This window comes from Puma concolor, chromosome E1 (assembly GCF_028749965.1).
Source record: "Puma concolor isolate L17-30 chromosome E1, mPumCon1.1.hap2, whole genome shotgun sequence".
NCBI lineage: Eukaryota > Metazoa > Chordata > Mammalia > Carnivora > Felidae > Puma > Puma concolor.
The window spans coordinates 39,722,489-39,736,559 of NC_141680.1; the positions used below are offsets into that span (position 1 = coordinate 39,722,489).

The 14,071-nt window shown below is 53.8% G+C and overlaps 1 protein-coding gene across 1 annotated transcript in view; it reads left to right on the top strand.

Moving 5' to 3' along the window:
- LASP1 (LIM and SH3 protein 1) overlaps positions 1-13,825 on the top strand; it is a 39,629-nt gene extending 25,804 nt beyond the window's left edge. The window contains exons 5-7 of the mRNA XM_086687170.1: positions 6,822-6,972; positions 7,327-7,430; positions 10,789-13,825. Coding sequence (XP_086543296.1) covers positions 6,822-6,972; positions 7,327-7,430; positions 10,789-10,962 — 429 coding nt within the window. The 3' untranslated portion in view covers positions 10,963-13,825. The remainder of the gene's footprint in view (positions 1-6,821; positions 6,973-7,326; positions 7,431-10,788) is intronic.
- Positions 13,826-14,071: the final 246 nt, after the last annotated feature.

The window sequence follows — 14,071 nt, forward strand, 5'->3', positions numbered from 1 at the left end:
TGGGAGGGCTCTAATCCACACCACCACCGCCGCCACCCCTCCCCTGGAATACACACATAAATAAAGCCTGTTTCAGTTGCTTCTTTATAAGCCAGGGCCTGGCCCCACACCCTAGAGCTTCCCTGCTGTTGCTGCCCAGACCGTCTGGAGGGTAAAGAGGGTTAAAGAAGGTCTATGCCTTCCAACTCTCCACATGGCAAGTGGGAGGGAGGGGGCAAAGCCTTGGGCAATGGGGAAAACCTGGAATGGCTCACAAAGCTGGCATCCTGACTCCCCAGCTTCTGTGGCTTTCCACTGCGAGGACACGTGCTGTCCTCCACAACCCCAGCTCCCCAGCACATCCCCTCATTGCTTCCAGCCTGTGGGTTTTAGAGGGCAGAAGACGAGCAAGCCCAGTCATCTCTGCCTCCCTCTCTGGAAGGCTTCCAGAGTATTCCCTACCCAGTCATTGGAGGTGTTAATATCTGAGGAGCCCTGGTAACAGAACTCACTGTGGCCAGGACACCTACACCTAAGGAGATAACTATCTTTTCGTTAACCACAGGGCTGCAATTAGCTGATTGTCCTCTGCTCTGAGTTGGGGGAGGTGACTTGAACCTGACCCGATTTCTGCTTTTGCAGCTTTAGCTGGGACCTCTGAGGTGTGACCACGAACCTGGAGGACGCTTGGTTTTGGTGAATGCAGTTAGAGTCTGTCAAGTGTGGGCCTCCAAATACCTATGCTACAATCACGTGGAAAGGCTTATTAAAAATGCAGACTTGGGGCGCCTGGGTAGCCCAGTCGGTTAAGTGTCCGACTCCGGCCCGGGTCATGATCTCACAGTTTGTGAGTTCAAGCCCCGCATCGGGCTCTCTGCTGTCAGTGCAGATCCCGCTTCCGGTCCTCTGTCTCCCTCTGTCTCTGCCCCGCCCCTGCTTGCACTCTGTCTCTCTCCCTTAAAGAATAAACATAAAAACAAAAACAGTGAAAAAACTTCACCAAGCCCTCGTCAGAGGGTGTCAGGCCTGGCCACCTCCCGAACTCTAAGGGAACTTGAAGCTATGCTTAGAGCCATTGTTCAATTGTCCCAACCTCCAGAAGAGTTTTGGGAAAAGCTGGTGTTTAGAGCCACACCTTTTGTTTTGTATCCAAAATAGCATCCTGTGTATAGTTTGTCACTCACTTCCCAGGTTAGCTGTTTCCAGGGAGGTCAGAGCATCTTGCAAAGAGATGAGATTTGCCTCCCTGGAGGAATATATGCTCCAGATTAGAGGATTTACGAGCAAGAGCATTTTGAAAAAGTGGCTGGTCTCCCCCGGTGGTGTTTCAACACTTTGGACGTGTGTGGTCTGTCATCCATCAGATCAGTGTTGTCAATGTTATTCTCATTTCTGTAAAGGCAGACCTGTCTCCTTTCCACCTTGTGGCTAAAGAAGAGGCAAAGAGGAAAGCTTGGTTGAAAAATTGGGCCGTTGTGGGTACTGAGAATGTGTGAAAACTTTTGAGGCAAGGTGCTAGTAAGTTATACTTCTGGGGTGATTGTGTCTTCATGAAAGGCATCAAAAGCGTTGAGAGGCCAGGGATGGCCTCTGGGATGCAGTGTATCCTTCTGGAATCCTGGCCTTTGGTCATGAGCTCTAATGGCTGTAAGGGACCGGGGAATTTTCGTCGTGGACACCCTTTTTCTGGAAGCCCCTGCCTAGTAGAGAAGCTCTGCTTTTATTTGCCTATGTCTCTACTTACATGATGATTTTCTGTATACAATTCTTTTCCTTCTTCTGTGAAATGTAACAACCCGGTAACACATGCCGTAAACACCTCTGTGTGTACTGATCAGTCAAGAAACAATATTACTGAACTCCTCTTACAAGTTTTCAAAGTGTTAAAAACATAATTCTCCTGCAGTGAGCACCTATCATATATTTCACTTAATTATGCTGGAGGGTAGGAAGGCAGAGGTGATGCCTCCTCGGTGAAAGAAAGTGCTGGATGCAGTTAGATGCAGAGCTGGTCCATGCCCTGCCAGTATCTGTAGAACTGGTTAATGTTCTACAGGACCATAAAACCATAAACTCTGGGAATATCTTTGCCAGGGGCAGAAATGCTTTGCCTTTCTATTAGTTAAAAATAATCAGCAGGGCTGGGCACCTGGGTGGCTCACTCAGTTAAGCATCCAGCTCTTGGTTTCGGCTCAGGTCAGGATCTCACAGTTCGTGGGGTCGAGCCCCACATCGGGCTCTGAGCTGACAGTGGGGAGAGCCTGCTTGCGGTTCTCTCTCCCTCTCTCTCTGCCCCTTCTCTGCTCGCTCGCTCTTTCTCTCAAGATAAATAAACATTTAAAAAAATAATAGCTGGCAGTGCATATTCTGTAAGTTAGCTTCAGTCTTTAGAATCTGGGCGTAATCAGCAGTAAATGGTGAAGTCAAACAAAAATTCCATCCCCAGGGTCAAGTGACCTGGAGGCAGGCTTGTGGGACAACCCTCTGGGGTAATTTTTGAAAACATGTGCTGTTCTTTTCTTTATAAGTTTAATATGGAACCATGCATTTCTTAAAATTTTTTTTTTTTCCAACGTTTATTTATTTTTGGGACAGAGAGAGACAGAGCATGAACGGGGGAGGGGCAGAGAGAGAGGGAGACACAGAATCAGAAACAGGCTCCAGGCTCTGAGCTGTCAGCCCAGAGCCCGACACGGGGCTTGAACTCACGGACCACGAGATCGTGACCTGGCTGAAGTCGGACGCTTAACCGACTGCGCCACCCAGGCGCCCCTGGAACCATGCATTTCTAAACACTATAGTTTTGGTTTTCCTGACTTTGAACATCTAGTAGGTATTCTTTTTGTGTCTTTCTTCCTTTGGTCGACAGGACCCGAAATTTCAAAGATTCAGGCACAGGGCGCCTGGGTGGCTCAGTCGGTTGAGCGTCTGACTTTGGCTCAGGTCACTATCTCATGGTTCGTGAGTTTGAGCCCCGCATCGGGCCCTCTGCTATCAGCACGGAACCTGCTTCAGATCCTCTGTCTCCCTCTCTCTGCCCCTCTCCCACTTGTGCACGCTTGCTCGCTGCCTCTCAAAAATAAGCAAAACACTAAAAAAAAAAATTCAGCTACGTATTCGCGTGTAGCTATAGCTCACTCTTTTTCATCGCTGGGTAGTGTTCCGTTTAATGCTTATACCGGCATTTGATTGATGCTGGTGTTTGTGTGGAGTGGAATTGCTGGGTCTTAGAGTTTACGACCCTTCACCTTACCAAGTAATGCTCGTCTATTTTTCAAGTAGCTGGACTGACTTACCCTCCCGCCAGCAGTGATGAGAGAGTCTCCACAGCTCCACGTCCTTAGACTTACTCATTTTAGCCATTTTGATTGTACATCATGGTATTTCACCGCGATTTTAACTTGCCTTTCTCTGGTAACTAATGAAGGTAAACGGATTTACATTTGTTTTACTTATTTATTTAAAAAAATTTTGTTTAATGTCTATGTATTTTTGAGAGACAGAGACAGAGCACGAGCAAGGGAAGGGCAGAGAGAGAGGGGGACACAGAATCTGAAGCAGGCTCCAGGCTCTGAGCTGTGAGTGCAGAGCCCAACGTGGGGCTTGAACCCATGAACCATGGGGTCGTGACCTGAGCCAAAGTCAGATGCTTAACTGACTGAGCCACCCAGGTGCCCCTATTTATTTATTTCATTTCATTTCATTTCATTTCATTTCATTTCATTTCATTTCATTTCATTTCATTTCATTTTATTTTAGAGAGAGACAGAGAGAGAGAGAGAGCACAGGCTGGGGAGAGGGAGAGAGAGAGAATCTCAAGCAGGCTCTATGCTCAGTACAGAGCCAGACGCGGGGCTCGATCCCACAACCCTGGGATCAGGACCTGAGCTGAAATCAAGAATCAGACGCTCAACCAACTGAGCCACCCAGGCATCCCAAAGATTTACGTTTGTTTTAAAAACAAAATGTTATTAGTCTGTAATCGGGAACAATATCGCACGGTAGTTGAGAAGCAAGGGTGTGATGTTAGAGCTGGATTCCGATAACCCACCAGTTACCCACCTCTGAGCGTCTGTTTCCCCACCTATAAAATGGGGGTGAGGGTGCTACATAGTTGTAGGGCTGGCTGAGAAAAGGAAATGAGTAATCCATGTAAGGGCACAAAACAGGCCCTCAGCAAGTGGGAGACGTTATAAAAAATGCACCCTGGCTGCTGAGTTGCTGATTCCATTCGGAGCCCATGTTCCCCTGTTGACCATGACGTAGAATCATGTGGCAGCATCGTGGGGAGTCAGACCTTGGTTTTCCACCAGCGTGAGGAGAGCAGGGGCTCAGAACACAGAACGTCGGCTAGCAGAGATAATGGGTTTCTGGAGCTTTGGAAGGGACCCCCAGCTGGTCATCCCAGAGTCCTGGCTAGCAGGGGCCTGGGCCCCTCAACCCACGTGCACTTGGATCTTCTGGGCACAGAACAGGGTGTCCTTCCACGGTGGCCCACAACAGTTCTTAAGCCGGGGATCTGCTGACAGCTCTGGGCTTGTGGTGGTCCTCCCTTCGGGGCTTTTAGAAGGTCAGAACTTTAGGGGCGTCTGGGTGGCTCAGTCGGTTAAGCGTCCGACTTCAGCTCAGGTCACGATCTCGCGGTCCGTGAGTTCGAGCCCCGCGTCAGGCTCTGGGCTGATGGCTCGGAGCCTGGAGCCTGTTTCCGATTCTGTGTCTCCTTCTCTCTCTGCCCCTCCCCCGTTCATGCTCTGTCTCTCTCTGTCCCAAAAAATAAATAAACGTTGAAAAAAAAAAAATTAAAAAAAGGTCAGAACTTTGCCGCACGTGGAGCGGGGACCAGCCAGACCCCCAGAGTCTGGAAAATGTTTCTTTCCCTTTCGGATGTGCGAACACCCTTTAACCTGCCAATTTGCTTCTCCCATCATTCGGTGGGTTGGCAGAGCAATGACAGAAGTTTCTCACTTGCTGGGGGAACGGAGGGAGAGGAAGTGGGAAGTAGTGGCCCAGGTGGCCCAGACAGAGGGACTGTACCCTGCTTTTCTCAGGCCGCTTATCCCTGCCATGCTGCCTCTCCTTCCCTCAAAGTTAGGGGGACCTTGTGCTCGTCATCCCTGTCGCAAGGGAAAGGCGTGCTTACTCATAGTTATTCCAGAACAAGAAGACATGGCCTGGGACGAAGGGCAGACTTGGGCCTGTGGTCACCCTGCTCCATGCCTGCCCTCAGGAAAGGACCCGTGTAGCTGTGACTTTGTCCCTGTGTCCCTTTGTCCCTTATTGAGTAATGAAAGCTCTGTCTTGGGAAGGCATTTAACTTCTGAGCACATTTTTCCTCTTCTGTAAAATGGGAATTAAAGTGTACCTGCCCAGCTTCTCTTTTCAGGGGGACTATCCCCAGGGCCAAGGGAGATCATGTGCCGAGAGGCTTTTTAGGCACTCAGTGTGAATCGCTGAGCAGAGGCGAAGGTTATTAATATTAACAGTAGCAGGTGATATGTGCATGGGTGCTGGGGAGGGTTCCTTTGTGTTCGGGCTCGCCACGCCTCCATCCACCTGGGGCAGCTGGCCCTCATGTTATCAGTATTGACTCCTGTAGTGGCTGTGTCAGAAGCAAGGTCGATTCTACCAGCTACTTGTGGAAACACGCCCCCAGCACAGGCCTCTGTCCTCTTCCACACATTCACTTCCCCTTCCCTGGTCACTGGCTCCTGGGGTCAGGCGTCTTTTCCTTCACAGAAAGTAAACACAGGAAGCTGACCTTTCTAACCCCCCAGGACAAAAGTCGGAAGGGCAGTTGCCTTGCGTGCCTAAAGGCCTCAGGAGGGTTGGCCCCTCTCCTTATCCCCCTCCCCACCAGTGGACAGGGGTCACTGAGGGATTGGGGCTCGGGGACACTTGCCTTTTGCTCTTGTCTTAGGAATCCAAGAGCAGGGCACTGGCCCTGTGTCCGAGAACTTCACCCCTGGGTGCCCTTCTGGGTGGGAGTTGAGGGAACCCAGGGGTTTTCAGTCCGGCCAAGACTGGCTGCCTCCCCCTGAGGAATGGGCTCAGCCCATTTTGCCATTTGGGTGTGAGTCCCCCACCCCACCCCCCCGCCCTGGGGCATGACGGGAAGAGGCAGGGCTGGTCCTGACCCAGACCCCTAAGTGAGGCCCTGCTGCCTTTCCAGAGGACAGCCAGAAGGGACTGCCCCGGGCTGGGACAGCTCCTATCAGGCCTTGGGGCACAAAATCACTAGTTCCTTCTGCTCCAGATAACAGGGCAAGCTTTGCTCTCCTCCCTTCCTTGATAAGGAGGGAGGACCCTGCATTTCTTGTCCTGCAGCCTGGGATCCTCAACAGAGCCCGGTGAGGTCACGCCCACAGAGGCAGAATTACCTAACGCTGAAAAGCATAGGCCCTGGAGTCTGCGTGATCTTGAACAACTCAGGTCTGCGTGATCTTGAACAACTCAGCTCGTCAGTGCCTTGGTTTCCTTCTTGTGCGTTAACTGGGGACCGTCACATCCCCCCTCGTAGGTGCTGACAAGTTAAAACGAGCCCATGGTGCATCACCTGTAGCACAGAGCCTGGCGCCCGGCAGGTAGTCAGGGAACAGGAGTTGTCACCCTGCAGCAACACCGGAGGTAGACACCGATGCCCTCTCTTACAGAGGTGGAACCTGAGGCCCAGCAAGGTTAAGCAGCTTATCCAAGGGCACACAGCTGGCGTGCCTCCCGCAAGGACCTGGCTCTCTCTGCCTGTAGCCCTCGGGGAGTCTCTCCTCTCCTGGGAGATCTGAAGTGGCAGGGAGCTTTGGTTGGTTTGCTGTGAGTCCTTCACCCGGCACTTTCTCCCGCTGCAGATAAAATACCACGAGGAGTTTGAGAAGAGCCGCATGGGCCCCAGCGGGGGCGAAGGCCTGGAGCCTGAGCGCCGAGATTCCCAGGACAGCAGCTACCGGCGGCCCCAGGAGCAGCAGCAGCCGCCCCACCACATCCCCACCAGCGCCCCGGGTGAGCCTGAGGCCTGTGGGGCAGAGGACCTGCGACCGGGCCGGCTGTGGGATGGGGAGGAGGTCGGAGAGAAGCCTTGTCTCCGTGCACACACAGGCACCTGTTCACGCACACCCTCAGATCCATCCCACCAGGGGCATCGAGCACCGGCGTCAGGGTCTGTGCCGGCTCCCCAGCGTGTTGGTAGAGACACAGCCCCTGCTGTAGAATATGCAACACTGACACACAAGCCTTTGAGGAGTGGGGGCCGAGCCAGGTTGCGGGGGGTGGAAATGCACGATAGGGGCTTTGTGGGGGAAGGCAGGGGAATCCGGGAGGGACTGTGTTTGAGCCCCATCTCCCCCCGTCTTCCAGTTTACCAGCAGCCCCAGCAGCAGCAGGTGGGACAGTCTTATGGTGGCTACAAGGAGCCTGCAGCCCCGGTGTCCGTACCGCGCTGTGCCCCAGGCGGGGGCGGGGTGAGTAGCTCTGGCCAGAGGGAGAGGTCCTGGAGCTGGGAGGTTGGATGGGTCCCGGGGAAGCCTGAGGAGGCCAGAGGTGGATGGGCAGGTGGACATTGCTCAGAGATTCTCCTTAGAAACCCCACCCAGGAGGCCTGGCTTTCCCTGACCTTTGATCCCAGCTCCTGTCGTCATCTGCAGGCGATAGGGACCTCAGCCTCTGATCGAGGAAGTGTGCTTAGCGGACTCAGCCCTGGGCTGGGATTGGGGCCCTGCGTTCGAGCTCTGGGTGTACCTTGCGCAAGTTACCTCTCCCTGCCCAGGAGCATACAAAGTACCTTTCTGTTTGGGGCCTTCCAGACCTAGGCCACGCTCCCCACCCTTCATGAGGATGACCCACCCCCATGTCCTTCGGATCTCAGCTTGCCCCTGCCTCTGAGGGGCCCTCCCCAGCCCCCCATGTCAGGCAGGTCTCCCCTGACATCTCTATCACTCCCCCCCCGGTGCCCTTCAGAACACTTTTCCCAACTCAGAACCGTTCCGTGTGTTAACTTCTGTGTGCCTCCCCTGCTGAATGTGAAGCTCTGTGCGGGCAGGGCAGTGTTCCTTGGGCTCAGCTACCGTGAGCCAGGCCCAGAGCGGGCACTCATCGATGCTGCCAAGTAAACGACGAGTAAAGAGTAGGAAGTAGGGCAGGATCAGGCTTCCCGGTCCTTCGAGTCGAAGTGCCCTGTCTGTAAGTCCTGATCCTTATCCCATCGAGGGGGCTGCTGAGCCATTCATACCACCGAGCTCCTGGCTGAGCTCAGCCCCTCTGTGCTGGGTTCCTGGGAGTTCGAAGCAGCTCATGTTGGAGCAAGAGAGACAATACCTAGAGAGGTAAAATAGCCCTGAAATACATGTCCTGCTGGAGCCTTATGCCCTGGGTACGAGGCAGTAAACAAGGGAGTGTCCGTGCTGTGTAGGGTACCGGGCAGGACCGAGAATCCGTCTGTAGGATTAGATTCCAGATAGACCAGCCGGTCCTTCAAATACTTGCGAAACCTATCTCGGACATGAGGGATTTGGCCCTGACTAAAAGACCACGTTCCTGCAGTCTTGGTGCTCACGTTCCAGTCAGGGAGGCAAACGAGGCAGTAACATAAGAGGGCATATATATATATAAGGTCGGATGGTGGCACGTGTTGTGAAGAAAAAGACAGCAGGGTGGTGGGAAGGAAAGCAGCAAAGTCCTCAGGATGATGAAAGGGTGAAGGATTCAGGGAGAATAGCAACTGCAAAGGCCCTGGGGCCAGCAAGAAGGCCAAGGCGATTAGAGGAGAAGAGGGTAGGAGATAAGGTCAGATCATGCAGGGACTTGTAGGCCACAGGAAGGCCTTTGCAATTAGTGAGCTACACAGAGTGACAGGTTTTGGCTTATGTTTTTAATTTTTTTTTTTCTTTCACGTTTATTATCAAGAGACAGAGAGAGACAGAGCACGAGCAGGGGAGGGGGAGAGAGAGGGGGAAACAGAATCCGAGGCAGGCTCCAGGCTCTGAGCTGTCAGCACAGAGCCCAGCAAGGGGCTCGAACTCACAAACTGCGAGATCATGGCCTAAGCCGAAGTCGGATGCTCAACCGACAGAGCCACCCAGGCGCCCCTTGGTTTATGTTGTTAAAGGATCGCTCCGGCAGCTGTGTGAGAAGAGGCAGTAAGAGGTTGAGGGTGGAGGCAGGGAGGTGGGTGAGGAGGCTGTTGTGGGAAGCAGGCATAGCTGGTGTCAACCCAAGAGATAGAGACAGACTTGGTGATAAGAGACCAAGGTCACTTCTGGAGGGGTGTGACCACTTATCCCACAGCCTTTGGGGCTGATGGAGCTGGTTTCTGTTGCGTGAAAGACAGTTTGAACTTTGGTGCTAGGGGTACCAGGCTGGCTCGGTTGGTGGAGCATGCAACTCTTGATCTCGGGGTTGTAAGTTCGAGTCCCATGTTAGACGTAGAGATTACTTAAAAATAAAATCTTTAAAAAAAACACACACACAACAAAAAGAGGGGCACCTGGGTAGCTCAGTCGGTTGAGCATCCAACTCTTGATTTTGGCTCAGGTCATCATCCCAGGGTCATGAGATCGAGCCCCGTGTCAGGCTCTGTGCTGAACGTGGAGCCTGCTTAGGATTCTCTCCCTCCCTCTCTTTCTGCCCCTCTCCCGCCCCCCATTGTGAGCACACGCCGTCTCTAAAATTAGAAAGAAAGAAAGAAAGAAAGGAAGAAAGAAAGAAAGAAAGAAAGAGAGAGAGAGAGGAAAGAAAGAAAGAAAGAAAGAAAGAAAGAAAGAAAGAAAGAAAGAAGAAAGAAAGAAAAAGAAAGAAAGAAAAAGAAATTTCGTCTAAAGAAAGTAGGACACAGGGGCGCCTGGGTGGCTCAGTCGGTTAAACATCTGACTTTGGCTCAGGTGACGATCTTGTGGTCTGTGAGTTCCCGAGCCCCGCGTCAGGCTCTGTGCTGACAGCTCGGAGCCTGGAGCCTGCTTCGGATTCTGTGTCTCCCTCTCTCTGCCCCTCCCCTGCTTGCACTCTGTCTCTCTCTCTCTCTCTCTCTCTCTCTCTCTCAAAAATAACTAAACATTAAAAAGAAAAAAAAGAAAGCAGGACACCTCTGAAGGATTTTAAGCCAGAGAATGACATGATCAGGTTTGCGCTTTGGAAAGCTCCCCCTGAGATCACAGTGGGTGAACAATTGGAGGGGGCAGATCGGAGGCCAGAAATAGAAAGCCTGAGCCGTGGTCCTAGTGGAGTGGACCCGTGGGGGCAGATGTGGGAGGTTGAGGGGGCTCCTCCATCCTGGACCGGTCGGCCCACGGATCCCAGGGCCTGGCCTGGGGGACCACGAAGGCTGAGGTGACCCCCGGAGACCAGTCGATGTAAAGGGCACTGAGGGTCAGAGGACGTTAGAGTCTCGCCTCCCTCCCACACGGCGGTTGGATTGCAGATTCACTGGGCATTTCTCAGGGGCTTAAGCAGATCATTTTGGCTGAGGTTGGAGGGTGGAAATTCTTGTGTCAAGTGCAGATTTTTCTCCCCAGAATACGTCTTTGAAACGCTACCGAGCATCGTATTCATTGGACCTATTGCATTCCTGTTCCAAGAGGTGGGGTAGAGCTGTGGCAACTTCAGTCCGTGTCCTGCACCCAGCCCTTGGTAGATGCCAGATGATTGTGAGAAGGGTGATGGGTCTCAGACAGGGAAACACAGGGGTGAGAAAATGCGTAGCAGAGCCCAGGCCTCCCCTGTCTCCCAGCCCCTGATCCGCTGCTGGGCTGGGCTCTGCGCTGGGTCCTGTAGGGTTTACAAAGAAGGGAGCCAGGCCCTGGCCTGACTGTGTCCCCACCCCCGCAGAAGCGGTACCGCGCTGTGTATGACTACAGCGCCGCCGACGAGGACGAAGTCTCCTTCCAGGACGGGGACACCATCATCAACGTGCAGCAGATCGACGATGGCTGGATGTATGGGACCGTGGAGCGCACCGGCGACACGGGGATGCTGCCGGCCAACTACGTGGAGGCCATCTGAGCCCCTCCCCTGGGTGCTGCCCCGCCCCCACCCGTCTTCAGTGCGTTCCATGGCATCGCGTCTGTCCTGGGCGTGACCTGCCCACCCTTCGGTGTCTCTGTTTTGTTTTGTTTTGTTTTGTTTTTTCTAAATCTGCGACAGCTTGTTTTATTCCCAACCTCCTCCAGCTACTTTTGCCAACCGAAGCCTTGTTCTGCCACTTTCGCGGGCTCCTTCCTCTGGCGGGTTTTCCCCTTGACCAACTTCTTGGTTTTCTCTCTGGATGGAACAGGCGTGGACCTCTCGGGGGGGGGAGGCCGAGGCCCGGGGAGCTGGTCTGGAATGGGAGACCCGTTGGCTCCCAGGCCTCTGCCTTCACTCTTTTCTGCCCCCTCAGACCTTCCTGCCCTCCTCCGCACACACCCAAACTTGCCAGGACTCCCAGGGGACGGGGCTCCATAGCCCCTTGCCCCCGGGATGGGCTTAGCCTCTGCTTCTCCGAGACGGGGCGACTGGCCCTCGGAGGGGCCCCCCAGCACCCTCTCCCACTCTCAAGGACCACGAAGGAGGGTCGAGTTCCTGCTTTGGGATTCATTCATCCCTCCCCACACGTGTTCCTTCTCACACTGTGATTTTGCTCTCCTGCCCACGCAGCCCTGGTGCGGGCAAGGAGCTCCCCAGGAAGCATGGCTTGGGTCAAGTGCTCGCCTTTCTTGCTTTTAGGGACAGTTGCAGGAGGGAAGGGAACAGGGTGTTCTCTCCCTCAGCCCTTTTTCCTCCTCCCACCCCTCGTCTCCAGACACCCTGGTTGCTCCTGAACCATGAGACAAGGAAGCCTCGGGCCTCTTGGCCTGCCACGCCGGGCCCCTGGGCCCTGGGTTAGGTGGGCCATTCCTCCCTACTCCCCACGGGAGGATGTCTCAGGCCTCCCGCGGCCTCCCCTCCTTGGTCCAGCCCCAAGCACGCTGGAGCTGCACGCAGCCACAGGACCTTCTGTGTCTCCAGGACTCAGCATGTGGGGGAAGGAGCGCGTCTATATCCGTGACAGGCTCGCGTGACCGAAGCAGCCAGGGTCCCGGCCGGCGGGAGTCTCTGGGCTTACGCAAGGGTGCGTGGGGCCGTCTCCGCCTGACAGTTTCCTCAGACCCCACGGTGAGAAGGGAGGGCCGTGGGAGAGAGAAGTTCCTCGTGTCTTCTTTGGAGCGAAGGCCCCTCCTTTCCTTGTATCCCCAAATGGCGCAAGCCCACCCACCTCCTTTTCAGCGTGCTGGGCAGAGGTAAGGGGGTCCTGGAGTCGGTGGGGCTGATGTTGGGGCCTGCAGCTGGCTGGGGTGAGGGTGGGGGGCAAGGTTTCGTGGCTCCAGGAATATTCTCTCCCCTCACGTCCATGTCCTTGGCTGCAGAGTAGAGCATCAGACGACCCTATGTCCCCCACACTGTGGGTGTCTCGCTCTGGGGGCTCATCCCCCGCACCACCAGACCTCTCCCTCGCTTACCCTAAGGCCCCCTGGAAGCAGAAGGAAAAAGTCCCAGGGCTACAAAACTGGAAGCGCAGACCCCGGGGTGAGGAGGGGAAAAATGGTGCTATTTCCAAGTCCCTTCTCTCGCTTGTCGGTGGCTGTGACCACCCTCGCTTGGCTTTACTCCTCTCTGGGCTCTCTCAACACCCCTCTGGGCCTCCCCCTCCTGCCTTCGCCCTGAGTCCGCTCAGGCTCCCCAGCTGACATCTTTGCCTCCTTCGGAAAGGAGGACCCTGCAGGCGAATTCAGCAATCCGGTCCTCACCGCTTGGGGGGGTGGACGTGGGAATATTTTCCCCAAATCAGAAGGTTGAAAAGAAATGGCCATTGGTGTTGGGGGAGAGCCCTGCTTGACTCGTCTCTTTTCCTCTGGCCCCAGCCGAGGTGAAGGCGGGTGGAGGGTCTTTACGTCGGACCATGTGGAAGCTGAGGGCGCTATGGGGGAGCTCTGTTGCCTTTCTTCGCGATCTCAAAGCACAACGCGGATTCGGGGACCAGAGGTCAGAGGTGCATCCTGTTGGAGCACCTGTGGCTGGCAGCGTGGTGAGAGGCAGGAGGAAGGCCTGGAGGAGCAGGGGGCGGCCTGTTTTTCCCTCAGCCTGATTTTCCTTCCAAAGCAAGGCAGGCCAGCCACTGGAATCTTGTTGCTGGCCCCTCTGCTCCTCCCGTCCTAAAAATAGGGGACCTTTTCCACACCCCCAGAGAGAAGAGGGACTGTCACACTGGTGCTGAGGGACCCAGGGGCTGCTGGGAGTCCTTGCTCCTTTCCAGAACCATCCATCCCTAAAAGAGCACAGAACCGAGGGCTGGGCCAAGTCCCTGGTCTTTTCTTACAGTTCACAAAGGTCTTTGGCCAATCTAATCCCAGGAAAGAAGATGCGTTAAAGCTAGAATGTGAATACAACTTTAGTGGACCAATAAGAAAGTGTAAGCCCAATGGTGAGAAAAGTGAATTCTATCAACACTGCTTCGTATTTTCTTCCTCATGTCCCTCCAGGGAAAACTACTTCATTGCTTAATTTCTGCCTTTTTCCTCTCACATATGCACTTTTGGGCCTTTTTTTTTTTTTAATAGCTGGAAAAAAAAAAAATACCACCCCACAAACCTGTATTTAAAAAGATACAAATGACCATGTGAAATTTGCCTCTGTCCAAACATTTCATCCGTGTGCGTGTGTGAAGCCGTCCGTTCATCTTTTTATATGGGGTGGTTGTCTTTTCTTGGTCTGTTTTGGTCCCCTCCCTTGTGGGCTTGTGCTTGGGATCAACTCTTTCTGGCCTGTTATGATTCTCAACGTTTGACTTGGACCACAAGTGAATCTTTCTCCTGGTGACTCAAATAATAAAAGTATAATTTTTACCTGCGGACTTGGTTTTCTCTCTGGCTCTGAGGTACTGTTGCTGAGTGTGTGTGTGTGTGTGTGTGTGCGTGCGTGCGCATGTGTGTCCGTGTCCTGTTTGGGGGCATTAGCCTGGCACCCTCCTGAGAGCACTGCTGCCCTTCAGGGACAGAGTGACCAGTTCCTCTGCCCAGCTTGGTGGCATTTCCAGAAACTTCCCCGAGCTCTTTTATTTCCCTCTTCCTGTCTGACTTCCTTAGTTATGCACCTG